Raw genomic sequence first — 15,000 nt, 5'->3', positions numbered from 1 at the left:
CCAGAAAAAACACCAGTCAGAGGAAAAAAAAATGAAATCCAACAGGTTTTAATGTACAAGAAAAAACAACAACGGTACTATTTGTACAAGAAGAAGAAAAAAGGAAAAAAATGTCACACTATGTAGAAGAAGAAGACAGTGCCCCACACACGCACCCTAGTTTATTATGATAAAGGCTTCTTTGGATGTGGCCGGCCAATAAGAGGATCCAGAAGACAATCATCCCACTGGTCACCTCTGAGTGGAGTCTCCTTAAACTCATCTCAGTTCCATAGTGTCCCTACTCAGTCCACACACAAAAGTTGGTGCCCCGTACTTTATCTTCTGGATGAAGCCAAAGTCTCAATCCTCCTCATCAAGATCCAGTAAAAGTTGAGCCAGTTCGAAGATCATCTGTGAACGAATCCTCCTCGGTGAGTATGTATCCGTAAGGGTACGTGATGGCGGTACCAGGTCGAAGGACGCATTTGTAGACCAACTGATAGTCATTTTTTGCAGGTTGAGTGGATGCTTGATGGATGACAGTTTTTCGAGGTGTGTTCAAGGGACGACAAAGTTTGTCAAGTTTGTTTTGTCGCAACACTTGGTAATTGAGTTGGGCTTTACCCTCGACATTGAGTGAATGTCCTTTGACTTTGCATTCGGTCTTGTCATGTGATTTAACACGATCGCTGCTGTATCAGCGACCGCCTCATCTGTTGGAAGTGTCTGAAAATGAGTTGCTCTGAGTTACTCCCTCAATTTGAGTTACTGAGGATTGCTCGGAGTTACTCATGGGTTGCTCATTTGCTCATGAGTTGTGTGTTTACTTGCTCATGAGTTGCTCATGAGTTGCTTGGAGTTACTCCCTCAATTTGAGTTACTCAGGATTGCTCGTTTACTTATGGGTTGCTCATTTGTTCATGACTTCCTCGGAGTTACTCACTCAATTTGAGTAACACAAGTTTCCTGGAGCACTTGTTTGGTCTCCCTTGAGTGAACAAAGCAGAGTATTTACCGTTTGGTTCCTGAAGGTTTGGCTCGCCATCGTTTGAGTTGCTTGCGCTTGTTCCCTTTCTGGATTTTCATTTGTCGCTTCAACCATTTGATCTGTTGAATCAGTGCTGGGAGTGTGGCCTCCATGTCTTGTTGATACACTATTTGGTAGATGGCATGCACTTCACTAGGACAGGGAAATGGATGACCAAGATCCCTGGGAAACTGCGATTGGGTTCTTCGTCGCACAGTAGAAGATCAGGGAAGAGGCATAAGACGGACACCTTTTTCTACACTCGAGGACCTCAACTTTGCAGACGATCTAGTCCTCTTGTCCCACACTTGGCAGCACATCCAGGAGAAGACAGACCGGCTCAGCATATTCAGCAATCAGGTCAGTTTGACAATTAGCTTGAAGAAGATGGAAGCCACGTGTGTTTATGTCCCTTTCCCAACAGAGATCAGGACAAGAGGACAGGCCATTCCATACAGCGACAAGTTCACATACCTTGGAAGTGTGCTTTGCCAGGATGGTGGCACTGGTGTGGACATAGAAAAAAGGCTGAATAAAGCGAGAAATGCCTTAATGAGTTTAAGATCAGTGTGGAGGTCAGCAAGCTATAGCACAAAGACGAAGCTTAGAATCTATCAGAGCTGTGTGATGTCAACTCTTCTTTACGGCTCGGAGTGCTGGCGAATGATGGAGCACAACCTTTCAAGACTAGCGTCTTTTCACACAGCTAGCCTCAGGAAGATTCTGAGAATCTTCTGGCCCCGGAAAATATCCAATGATGAGCTATTGGAGCAAACCAAATAGGAGGATATTCGTACCCTTGTCACCAGGAGAAGATGGAGATGGATCGGGCGGGCAGTAGCAACATAGCCAGAGTTGCAATGCGCTGGACACCTCAAGGCAAATGGAGCAGAGGGCTCCAAAAACAACCTGGTGCAGAACTGTAGAAAAGGGACTAAGGGAGCTCAAATACAGCTGGAGCACCATTGAAAAACTGGCTAAGGATAGGCAGTGTTGGAAAGATTTCGTTGCTGCCCTATGTGCCATATAGGCATGATGGGCAGTAAGTAAGAAGTAAGTAGTCACATCCACGTACTCCTGTACTACCCACATAGTTCGTATCATCTGGCCTGTGAGTTAAAAATGGATGCCCAACACCTCTACAAACAACACAAGACCCCAGAGGGGCATCTAGTTGCTTACAAAGGGGGTTTGATCGAACGGCGACACCTCACCACATGGGGGATTCCTTACATTGATTTGGAACCTTTGGGTTGCCCGAAATTCGGCCATCTACCATGTCCCAGTTCCATGGGTTCCTGCGGTCATCATCAAGACCCATTACAGCATCATTGTCCCCAAGTGGAATGTTATCACTGTGTTCAGTGGATGGTGGTCAAAGGGGATTGGATCACAATACCCGCCATGTAAATCACAAACAGACCCAACAATTTCTAGCAGCTCAGACGTCCAGGACCTCTCTACTCTCAGCACTTCCCAGTATCAAGCCACACTATAGACCCTTTTGATTTTTTCCCAAATGCATGTAAAACACTCGTTTTTCTGATCAAACTGTTTTATTTGACATTCATGTGTGATTTCTTTATTACTGACCTATATTTGTCTTTTTTAAAAAAAAAAAAAGATAGGACTCAATTTTTTTCCGTCTTGTTGAAAACATGGGCCCTCAAAGTTCTCTGAAACTAGGGTAGATAGGGGTTCTCAAACCCATGTGGCGTGGTTATTTTAAGATCCTGACTGTTGATCCGGGCCGGAGTCGAACTCACGACCTCCCGCGTGATAGCCCGGTGCTCAACCATCTGAGCCACTGGTGCGCGGTCAACTGCCTGATCCTGCATCATGCAAGAGAAGAGAAAAGGTCGTCTGGCAGTAATCATGTTGTTCAGGTCATTTCTCATAACGGACGAAATAGCCTGGATAAATTCTATGCAGCGGTGGTCGTTCAGGTAAGTCTCTCCTACGTAGGTCGAGACCATTCTTCATTTGAAGCTTACATAACTCTGGGAACTTTGCAAATGACAAATTCTCTTTACTTACAAAATAGGCAGTGTTGAAAAGTTTTATCAGTTTTTCTTGGGTCTGAGAATTCATATTTCTGGCATGATATGCTTCTGAGCACTTGTGGTGCGCCTTGCTCCGGGTGTGGGCTTGTAACGTTGTTCTTCGAAAACTACTTGTGGCAGTGTAGAGTGAGCTACTTTTATCTGCAAGGGCAGGAAAGTCAACGCAGAATTTACAGTGCGTTTGATTTTTTTCCGAATTGTAGACCAACCACGGACAGTCCTTACACCACGTGGACTTCCTCACACGTCTCCTTTCATAATTACCCTCAGGTTTCGGAATCTCTGCGGGGACATCTTGTTCTACTTTTTTCTCCTGTGCTCTCCTACCTTCTTCGGATGAATTTCCTTCATCGCTTTCACCACCATGTCGCTTTTTTTTCGAAAAACCGAACTGGAAAAGACTCATCTCCGCAGTGCACTTACAGGCTTGTTTGATACTGAAGTATCGTATGCATTTGGCCGTGCGAAAACTGGGTTCCATTGTGACTAGCATTCCTTTCGCGCGGAGAAAGATGGCGGCTACGAACATCGTATTGGTTTTGAGGTTTTTAACAGACAAATAACAGCAAAGGGATATAACGTTCTTTATTTCTTTATCGTGTTTACCGTCACTACGTCATATTACTAGTCACTTTCTTCGTTGGAAATCAAATCGTTCCGCAAAATATAAGTTGAACAAAAATTCTGATTGCCCGATGGAGCAAGTCTTACAGTTGTTTTACTTGCCCACGGACATATTTCGCTTGCCCCGGGCAATCGGGCAAGCCTTAGTGTCGAACACTGTTCATAGCTCGTTATTTTTTTTCTTTTTCTCTCATTAAATGCTTTTATCTTTTTTTTTTTCATTCACGTTGTCATTGTTATCTCTTTATTTACAGCGGGAACCGGGTGTGTGCTTGTGCTTCGTGCACCAAAACTTACATGTACTGTTCAAGAACAACAACAACAACGGAAACCCAAGGATCGGGAGGCAAACCGGGACTGAATTCGGGAGCGACACAGAGCCTATTAACAGACGAACAAAGCAAGATCCTCGAAAGGCAAAGACGGTACCAGGCGAGTCACCGCAAACAAATTCGTGAGCGTAGACGACACCATCGCCAAACCTACTGCGAACGAATTCGTGAATACAGCCGACGATATTACTATAAACGTCGGAGACGTGAGCTGGGTTTATGTTTGCTTGAAGGCTTGGCGACTGATGCCCGTCCATCCCATATCATTGATACGACCAGTGGGGGCTGGCACCTACGTAAGTACGGGCTCTGACCCCCAACACCTCCCTACCTGAGTGAAGCTTGGCGCATCTGGACCGCCTGGTTCCTCCAGCATCCCCATGTTTGTCGCCCAATCTATCCAATGCCATCGACCAGCTAGACGAGTTATTGCTTCGTGCCTCTCTCACAGGGTCATCGTTCATCGCTTCCGACGTGGTAGGAGAACTAAACGACCAGGTACCACCCTGCCCCGAACCTTCAAAACGATCCACGCGTCTCGCACAATGGCTGCGACCACCACCAGCGGCGCCAGAGGAGGATGAGGAACCCGTTATTGATGCTGCACAAATAGTATTGTATTGCGGGGGAATCATGCTCATTCTCAGGCGCCAGTGGATGCAGACCATGAACAGCGTCAAGCGGCCTGGAAGCATGACCAGCGTATCCAAAACGCTATTCGGGAGGTGGTGGTTCATCCAGGTCCGGATTTGGATCTGGCTCACGCAGCCACGCAATTTGAACATGAAGACCGTGTTGGACCTTGTGTGGCTGCTGAGTTCTTTGCAGACACATCCTGTTTTGAGGAAATGTCCTTTGGGGAGCTCCTCAAGTTTTAATCTGTAAAGTTGCGGGGTGCGTGTACGGGGTGCCAACTTTTGTGTGTGGACTGAGTAGTGACACTAGGGAACTGAGATGACTTTAAGGAGACTCTACTCGGATGTGAAGATGATTTTTTAGTAAAAGGAGAAAATAAAGAAAGTATATTGAATACAAGATTTAAGAGAAGTTCCATGTAATAAGCGACTTTATTATATGGCTCCGTCTCACGAGGACTGGGAACTACAAAATTCATGAATTTGATTGGCTAAAACCGATATTGACCGCGGTCTAGATTTTCCCATCTAGACCGGCATCTAGACCGGTAATGTTTTGCGGTGAAAAGATGCAAACTGAAATGCAAAAATATTGAGTATTTTCTTCTACCAATATTTATTTATGGAAGTGCCAAACAGCATGATGACAAAAGAGAGGATGACGAGCAAACTTTGACAGAATTAAGTTCAGCTCATCGCCACTCATCGCCGTTCGCAAGCAAAATGTCAGTTAGTACAAACCAATTACATTAAACGAATTAAATTGTTCTTGTTTGCCATATAATAAACATCTTATTAACCGAGCTTAGTCAGTCTGTATGGGAGAATCTTGACCGCGGTCGTGTGTACAGACCTCACTGCGTTCGGTCTGTACTCACGACCTCGGTCAAGATTCTCCCATACAGACCTCCTGCTCGGTTAATAAGAGCTAAGGAAACAATACCCACATTACCTACATGTACAGTACCTGTAAGTTATCTGTGTATTTTGTAGGATGAATTGGTGGATGGGCATTATCTGTCTTGTTTCCACGGCGTGGATTTGGACCTTGTTCCAACACATTGGCAGCAAATGCTACAGAAGGCAATGTTTCAGAGGTTAAACTAATCTTGTTAACACTAATTTATAAGTGACTGTTATCAAGTGTGATCTTTTTCTTTTAAGTGAAATTCAGAGCAGTTTACTTCATCAACAGTCACCCATTTAGTCACAAGCAAGGCACCGGTCTGCAAGTGGGAAGTCATGAGTTGAAATACTGGCTGCACCACGAATAATGGTTATGCCAAGGCCAACAAATTCTACTTTTTCATTTCACAACGATTCAAAGTTCATAAACTTTGTCGGGAAATAACGCTAGTGATGCAGTTGTTAATGTGATGGTATGAGGGGAAGAGTTAGCAGAGCAGTGAGAGGATTTGTTGTGGTACAGGTTTTGTCTTTGTAACTTAAAAATTTTCAAACCAGTTCAATTTTGATTTTACATACTGTACATTATCATAATAAAAAACAAAGAAAATCAAAATTTACCTACCGGTAATTAATTTAATTTAAATATTTTGAACCAAGAGAAATTTGAACCACAACACATTCACATGCACATTGACTTTCTTGGTTCTGACTGCTCTGTGGTGTTTGATTTAATTTAATTTTCAATGTCAAGAATAATTACTAGTGGTTGCACTTTGCCTCACTTCTTGTGATCCTTTAATAATTATTTCATTATGTTAAAGTTATTTTCATCATAATTACAGTTTCAAAAATGATAGTTACTTAGGTAATTAAACATTAGCTTTTGTGAAGTTCAAAGACCAATACATTGAAGAATAAATCACTTTTCAGCTCTTCCCCTGGGTACATGTGACTTACAGTAGCTTAGCCTTATTTACATTTAAGGAGGCTCGAAATAGTTTCTCCTTTTTTCAAACAAATAAACATATTCTGTCCTTAGATACAGTTTGGGCAATCATATCAGGACGAAATTTGGCCAGGGTATTAAGTACCTATCGTAGATTTCTCACATTATGTTTTCCTCCAAAATAATGTTACCATGGCAACGATATTAGGCATTTCTTTGTGCCTTAAAATCAACATATGTTGTCCTTTTTGAAGAAACTGGACAGTGAAATTTTCCCATTCAGCGTTACCAGATAATGTTAGAAATACTCTCTAAAATATTTAAAATTCAACAAAATATGTAGGTCAGTTTTTCAGAAAAATAAGTTTTTTTGAATTGTCTCTAATTTTTTTTTTCACCTACAGAATTTTTTTAAATTTGAAAGACGAACGGTTTAAATTAATCTAAGCTAACATGCAAAAAATGAAAAAAATTCACCGTCCGGAAGCAGAGATATAAACGAGTAAAGTTGCAAAATCAGGAAAAATAAGGGGGTTACAAGATCAGCATTTACGCATGCGTCACCTGCTCATTCGAGTCCGCGCGCGAGTGGAGCTACAGGTCAACACAAACAGATTTAAGTGACTATTAAACTGTTTAAGTAGAATTTTCGTAGTTTTCGTGAATAGGAGATGTCTATTTACATTCCATGTATATAGGAATTGGAGAAAGGTAAGCGAAATTAGCGGTATTTGTTTATTTCTGATGACCCATTTGAATCATGAGCTGACGCAAGTAGCTTACGAATTGCGCGTGTGGCTTACGCACGAGCGCTCAGCTGAAAACCCTTTCGAGCCTCCTTAAATGACTTGATTCCAACAGATGACACAAACAAAACCACATCACATGATTTTAAAGCACCAGTAGAGTCAACCTTCAACTTTAATGTAAAAGATGCCTTAAGATTGGAGTATGATGGTGAGTGGTACATGTAGTGCAAAGTTCTGAGCATGTGCATTTTGTTTTGAGGTTGAGTTTTCTTCAAATGTGCACATGCTCAGAACTGAAAACTCATTCTTTTAGTCGCACAAATTTGTACTGCGCTCTGCAGAGCAACAATGTCAACCACACGTACAAACCACAGAAAATTGACTTGAAAGATTCATTCACTGGTCTTACCTCCCCAGTTAGGATCAACTGTTTGATTTTCAACGAGAGGCCTCAGGTCCAAGGATTTAGGAAACATGTTAGTTTCAGTACGTGGGTAGCTGATGAATCTGATAAAGGGTTACAAATATACAACAACACAAAAACTTAGATTAATTTTACGAAAAGGGAAATACACAAAGGAAAAGGTATTCCAGGGCTTTCTTTAAATGAAATACCAAATTATGCATCAGATGAATTTAAGAAACCAACCCTTGATTGTAGAGTTTTTCTGCAATTTTCATTGTTTCTTTTGAGTTAATTTTGAGCTTTCTGGATGCCAGCTTTTCAAGTTCCTAAACATACAAAAAGTTAATAATAATGAATGATCGATTGATTGATTGTTTAAAGGACAAAATAACTGTTGCATTGTACAGTATCTGCAGGATTTTTTCTGGTGGCATCAGTTGGGGGAAATATTTACAAATTATTGTAATCAAAGCTACATGAACTTGTCTCTATTCAGAATAGATTTGATTGAGTTTGAACTAGAGTCTGAATTAACCAGAGTCTAAGCTAGTTGTTGGCAATGAAAAAATGGTACAGAACTGTAACTCTGATTCCAGAGAGAAGAGTCCAGCACTCACCACTGTGTCCAATGGTAAAGGTCTCCACTTGCTTTTGGGGCGAGATGAGGTACTGAGAACCTTGGCTTTGGGATTCTAACAAAACAATAGTACAACAAGCAAGTGTAGTACTACTGGCTATGGGTGAGGAGGAGCAAAACTAACACTTAATTGAGAAAGAAAGAAAGAAAGACTAAGAATCAATAAAATGTCATAAAAATTATATAAAAATTTCCCAGAGTCTCCCAACATTGCTTTAACCCTTTCAGGCCCGAGGGGTTCCCCATTGACGAGTAAAATCGTCTGGCGTTAGACAGAGTAAAATCTATAAGTGCCATTTGGCACTATCGGGCCTGAAAGGGTTAAATAGTATCAGCATCTTATCAGCTGCGATTTGAGAATCATCAGCCTGCATGACCACTTTCAGTAGGTCTCCAAACACAAAGCTAGGCTAAACAATATCCTTCATTGAATGATTCTTTGTTGCAAGCATTAGGGAATATACTGGATTGTATTGGTGATCACAATTATAATATTAATCATGTACCTCTAAACATATCTGATAGAGGACCAAGCAGGGCAAGCGGTGAAACAACCTGCCCCTACAAAAGGAAAGGAAAAACGGCAATTACATGTATGTACGCCAGGCTGAAATACCACAGTTCAAGTAGTATGTAAAGTTCATCTGTCAATAGTGTCAAAGTGACACCAAATGATGACTGTTACCCACGCATAACAGTGTCCCACTAAGATCCATGTATAAAGCAGTATGGCTCCAACTGTGAAGATGAATGCTAAGAACAGGGTCAAGAAAAAGTGCTCAAGAACCAGAATGCAAACTTCTATGGGGTTTTACCATTCAGATAGACAGAACAATGGCAAACAACAGACCAAAATAATATTTTTGCTGAAGAGAACAAAGATCATCATAACGTACATGTACATGTACATCTACTATAAAATATATTTTTGAATTAATATCCACCTTTTCCATGTAAAATCCACTTTTGTGTCTTCCATCTCATGTGAAACTAAGGGAAACATGAATCACTTTTTGGTCTAGTTAATGATCATGGCACTTCAATGTAAGGAGACAACTTAGACTTGGATTATTAAGCCATGGATTTATGTCACATTTTAAACCTGAATTTTTTTCAAGTTTTCTTGAAACTGCCTGAGTTATCTACAATGATCTTTTGTTTAGGAGGCCATTTCATATCATCATTCAAATATATATGGCTTTAAGTTATTTCATAGTTTACAAGAAAAACAAATTCATCTCCCAAGCTAGTGATTGGGGCACTTGGAACATTTCTCGACTCTTCCCTAGTCAACAGTATCTTTATTTATAATTTACCAGTTCAGCTGACGGTTAACATACAACATCTTCCTCTCCAAACTGTCGAGAATTTCAGTATACAAAAATTTGGTTTTATCAACGGAGTTGATAATGTAAATTGGCCACCGTACAGAGATTCTAAAAGCTGACGTTTCAAGTGTTAGCCCTTTGTCAGAGCAAATCCAATCAGTAGCCGCAGCTTCGTCAGAGCGGATTCGCTCTGACGAAGGGCTAACGCTCTCCGTTGATGAAACCAAATTTTTGTATACTACTTCCCCACCGACGCAGCACCACAGTTTCTTTAGAAACTACCCCTTCATTCGAGAATTTCAGTACTTTGCAGTTAAGCAGGAGAACTGAATCTAGTTTCACGTCCTAACTCACACAAGTCTCCTATACTCATTGCCTGAGCATGCGAGCTAGTAATTCCAGTGTCACACTATGTAGCAGGGTTCTCGTTTGAAACCAGATATTTCGTCTGGTTGTTTCCCATTCCACGTACGGTACTTTGATGCCAATATTTGAGAGGTTTGATTTATTTCATACTTTTTAAAGAGAATTTGAGTGAACTCCAGCCTTGCCCGGGAAACTGATCCTTGGGTTTCAGAAACACTGGGTATAGTGTTTCTGAATCTTCTGCGCCAAAAAAATGTCACGTCCAGTGCTTTGAGAAATATGTCCGCTACTTTTAATTACAAAACATGATGTATGACTGGTTATCCTTGAGTCACAATCAGTGCATATCTTTTCCTTAATTTTAAGTTAACTGAATTAAGCTATACCATTTTCCACTGTAGACTAACAAAATCATTTTATCAGTACTATAAGGACATGTCAACCTGTCATCTACCTTATGTCCCAAAATAAATGCCCACCCAATTTTGACCTCCAACACAAAGTGTCCCGGCCTTTAAAGCCGCGGCTACAAGTTAGAGTGATTTTTTGCTTGCGCTGGTGATGCGATTTTTTCAAACTTTGTTGCGTCACCAGTGCGAGATGAAAATTGCACGTATAGCCACCCTTGAACTGGCGACGCAACGGGTGAAAAAATCGCAAGAAAAAAGTCGCCATAGTTAGAACTTTCGCGACAAAATCGCAGAGATAGTTGCCCGTGTAGCCACCCTGCAAATTTTTGCCTGCACTTGTGACGCGACTAAAGACTATTTTAGCCAACGAAATTAAAGTATGAATGTCTGTTTATGGTGCCCAGGTGTCTTGAAGTATGCTATTCGCACGGCCTTCAATTTGTTGCCAAAATTTGTCACAAGTGTAGCCACCCTGGCGCACAGGCAATGCGACAAAATCTGAAAAAAAAATTGCATCACCGGCGCGAGACAAAAATCGCTTGTGGAGCCGCAGCTTAAGTCTAAGCCTTTACTACCTACATTGTATTTCCAACAATAAGATAAGGTTAGCATATTTTTAGCTCAGGGTAAATGCAGCTGCTGCTTTAATGCTTACTTGAGGAGCAGTATTTAAGGGGACACATTGTGACATTAATTTTCTGTATTCTGAGACAGAGTGATGTTGAAGTTGGGGAGAAGAGCAAAGTGACACTTCATGACACTTGTTGAAATCCCTGTGCATCTAATTCGAGGCATTTCTGGACATATATCTGTGTCATCCTGAGTAAGCGTCAAATCAATCAATCCAATTTTGATCCGGGTTAATATCCCTGTAAACGGGGGTGGCCGGATTTACCCCAATTTGTCAGCAATCTTTCTAACTCCCACTCTCCATCTCGCTCGATTCATGAGCATCTAGCTCAATTCATGAGTAAGCATAGTGAATCAAATCAAGGAAAAAAAAAAACAAGTCACCTGCAGAACTTTTAGAAATGGAATGTTTAATCACCTTTGATCTTGTAGAATGGTTCAGGCACAAACTGTTGCACTTGTTTATACTGAAATTGCAAAGACAGCAGATATTTATTTTAATTTGTCTCAATTCAAAAGTATGATCCTTCTACAGTGTGTATGAATCATCTTTTAAACAGTTATTGAGCAAGTTCAGATTCAAACAGGGATGTCAAAAGACTTTTGTAAAAAGTAGAATGCAAGAGAGTGAACATTACTAGTACTATAGGCCTTCATCATGTTTCCAGTCACACAATTTGACAATATTGCTTAAATGGGATATTATGTAACAAGTAACATGCACTTTATTACATGTACTGTACTTACTCTTTCAACCACAAAACCTAACGTAGGAAATTGACAGCTACCTAAAGAAGGGAACAAAAGACTCTTCATTTGTAAACATTATTTACCAGACTAAAAGTTATAATTTACACTCCTTCTCACTAAAACTCTTGAACACTGATAAAAAAAAAATTAAAAAGCAAAAATTACTGTCAGTAGCCGAATCAGTGTCAGTATGAAGAGGCCACTTAGTTAGTTGGGCTGGAAAGCCCAGATCTCAAATCCAGACATTGAAGCCGAAACAGGGGCCTGCCCTTTTAATTACTTGTACACAGTAGGTTTAAATGTCTCCAGGGCCAATTTCAAGGTAAGAAAAAAATTTAGCACTCCACTTGTCCAATGTCCAGACAAGTGAGGTTCTGGTTTTGCATGTCCAAAGCTCAAGTCTAGTTGTCCTTGGATGTAGAGTTAAATCCAAGCTCTAATGTATGATAACGAATACGAAGCATAACCCTTTCTCTTTTAGAACTCAGATAACATGTACACACATTTATTTAGTGTCGGTGTACTTCCAAGATCCTGGAACATTCAAACTCGAACTGTTGGGCTGTTAGAATACTTTTTCTTCTCAATTTCTCCTTAGTGTTTTCTACCGAAGGTTTCGCTTTTCTCTTTAGCTGCTTTACTGGTACACCAAAATAGCCTTTTAAGCTTCACTGATCAGCCATCACTGTGCATGTGCTGACAGCGACGAAGAGGGTCTACTAATAAATGCACAAATGAATCATTTCATTTCCAACTTCTATTAGTTACTTTTGTGAAAAGTGATCTGTTAAATGACACTTGCAAAAACTTAACTGTATACTAATTTCTCCTCTTAAACATTTAAAAACCTTGTTTTTTAAAATTTTCTGAAGATTCACTTGTCCAAAGGACAAGTAAGATTGACAACCCACTTGTCCATCGGCTAAACCACTTGTCTAGGGCAAGCGGACACCATTTTTGTCGCACCCTGCAATTTTAACCAGGGTGTTAATGATCATGTACCAGTGAATCGAAAGCTCTGTTGTCTTTTCATGGGGAGCTGCCAGTGTTGAGTTGTGCCAGCATGCAAATATTTCATTGAATCACTAAGAGCTAGGTTTAAAGTTATTTTCCTTCAAATTGTTAACTGCAGTAAACAATAAAAATAAGATACTATAGACAATTGCACTAAGAGTAGACCCAATTGAGCCTTGTACAGCAATAAATGAATGCAGAAGTGGCCAATTTGATTGTGAAAAACAACTCACCATAACTTATGAGGTTATCACTCAAGACCTCAGGGAAAACTTTCTGCAGTCTTAAGGTTTGAAAGCGTGTAAATGCTGCCCCTGTGCAAAAAAAAGGCCATTTCAAATGAACTTTTAATATTAATTAATTAACATTCATAATAATGTAAAAACCTTATTGTCATTGTCATAACTTTGCAAACAAAAAGGGCCTTTGAGGACAAACATTAATGTTCTCTACAAATTTTGTAGAGGTCTACGTTAATGATCTAACTGCATCCCTCCTTTTGTCTTAATTGAACTTACTGGCGTCACAGCGGATGTGGACCGCTCGGTCCAGATCTGCTAGCAGATATGGACCCCCTTTTGCAGATTTGGCCCCCCCCCCCCCCCCCTGAATATAAACGTTTTTTCGATTAAGGTAATAAAATCCTCTGCAAATTGCTTTAAGTTGCAAATAAAACTTTTCCTGAAGTTCAAGTCTAACTTTGCAAGCTTTTTCTCCATATTGAAATTAATACGAGAATTCTTGACTGGAAACGTTTGGTCATAAAAAAAAGGAAAGATCTTCTGAAGCCTTGTAGTCAAATAAGCTTCTTACAATGTGTTTTCCAACCAAGTGGTGTCACTTCAAAAAGTGGCTCCTCCTTTGTGACTCTACGTCGATAAACAGTTCAATAAGCTGTAATGGGGTTCCAAATTTGACCCTGTATTATGCAAGTATGAATATATTTTTATATACATGTACATGTAATACAGCTGTAGTCTCATTTACCTATTCTAAGATCAAGTTCCATCCTAACATCCACTGCCTGAGATTGCAGCAAATCAGGTTCCACTAAATTCTGAACAGCTCTTGTGATTGATCTGTAACAAATTGAATTTATTTACTAGCAATGCACAGTGGGTAAACATGACAACCCTGTGCTTGGCTTTCCCCCCTGGTACTATTCCACTGCTAAACGTTGGATAGGTAGGATACTCAACATAGAGCTGCCAGAAGGCAGGGAGAAGGGAGAAGGGAGGAGGGGAAGGGGGAGGGGGACAAATTTGCAAAAGTGTTTATAAACAGGAGCAACACAGAATGAAATGTTCCAAACTCAGCTGGGACACTCCTTGATCCCAGAAGTTATGGTGAGCCATAGGAACTGCATCAATGCGACAACCACAGCAATGCTCAAAGCAGGGTCTTGAGTTTCATTTCACCACATTATTATAAAATATAATTTTGATTAATAATGATCCACTTACTGAGGAGTGATCTCTGAGAACTTTGCACGGTAAATTTGAATGTTGGGACGGACTAGCAAACAAGGAAAAGAAAAGACTGGTGAGCCAGGTGAGGAGAAAAACTAAAATTATTAGCAACCATAAGAATGCATTTGACATAGGGATATCATCAAGGCCTGGTATCCTATGCAAAATGAAGAGTAGTCGGCCATTTTTAGCCAGCTATCTTTATTGCAATGGTACAAATACACTGTACAAGTTTAACTTACTGCTGATGAAGTCTAGCACATACTGATTTCAAACAATACTGTACCATTTGGGAGAACACATACAGGTAGCTTTACATAGTTTCCAAGTGCCACTAAAAGTGAGTTGAACCAACCAAAAATAGGCATGCATTACGTACATGTGGGTAGCGCAGTAGGCTGGTATTGTGTAGTGATTATTTTTACAACATTAATTTTCTTTTACTGCTTATTGTGTTATTCAATTTTCTTGTCGTTTTTGCATTCCGATGACGAAAAGTTTGATGTTTTCACTTTAAGTAACCCCTAACAGATAGGATTGGTACCTGGATGGGAGACTACTACGAGATTTCTTTTTTTTCCCTTGATTTTGTTTTTGTGTTTGGTTGTTAAAGGCTTTTCTGTAATCTTCTTTTAACGTTTTTGATGAATGGTGATGGGGTCCCCAAACAGTGCCGTTACTAAGTGGGTGTTGACTCACAAAGCCTGCGAGGCCTGATTTATT

At 40.4% G+C, this 15,000-nt stretch overlaps 1 protein-coding gene across 2 annotated transcripts in view; it reads right to left on the bottom strand.

Annotated features, from left to right (window-relative positions):
- Positions 1-15,000, bottom strand: part of LOC137972184 (DNA topoisomerase 3-alpha-like) — a 44,129-nt gene that overhangs the window by 21,566 nt on the left and 7,563 nt on the right. For both annotated transcript variants that reach the window (XM_068819034.1, XM_068819035.1), the window contains exons 6-16: positions 14,272-14,323; positions 13,796-13,887; positions 13,042-13,122; positions 11,792-11,832; positions 11,463-11,511; positions 9,255-9,300; positions 8,817-8,871; positions 8,291-8,365; positions 7,917-7,999; positions 7,677-7,774; positions 5,631-5,737 (exon numbers count right to left, since the gene is read on the bottom strand). In XM_068819034.1, coding sequence (XP_068675135.1) covers positions 5,631-5,737; positions 7,677-7,774; positions 7,917-7,999; positions 8,291-8,365; positions 8,817-8,871; positions 9,255-9,300; positions 11,463-11,511; positions 11,792-11,832; positions 13,042-13,122; positions 13,796-13,887; positions 14,272-14,323 — 779 coding nt within the window. The remainder of the gene's footprint in view (positions 1-5,630; positions 5,738-7,676; positions 7,775-7,916; positions 8,000-8,290; positions 8,366-8,816; positions 8,872-9,254; positions 9,301-11,462; positions 11,512-11,791; positions 11,833-13,041; positions 13,123-13,795; positions 13,888-14,271; positions 14,324-15,000) is intronic.

Source organism: Montipora foliosa, chromosome 9, assembly GCF_036669935.1.
Source record: "Montipora foliosa isolate CH-2021 chromosome 9, ASM3666993v2, whole genome shotgun sequence".
Lineage (NCBI taxonomy): Eukaryota > Metazoa > Cnidaria > Anthozoa > Scleractinia > Acroporidae > Montipora > Montipora foliosa.
Note: the sequence above shows the minus strand (reverse complement) of the source record. Positions and strands in the feature narration are given on the sequence as shown.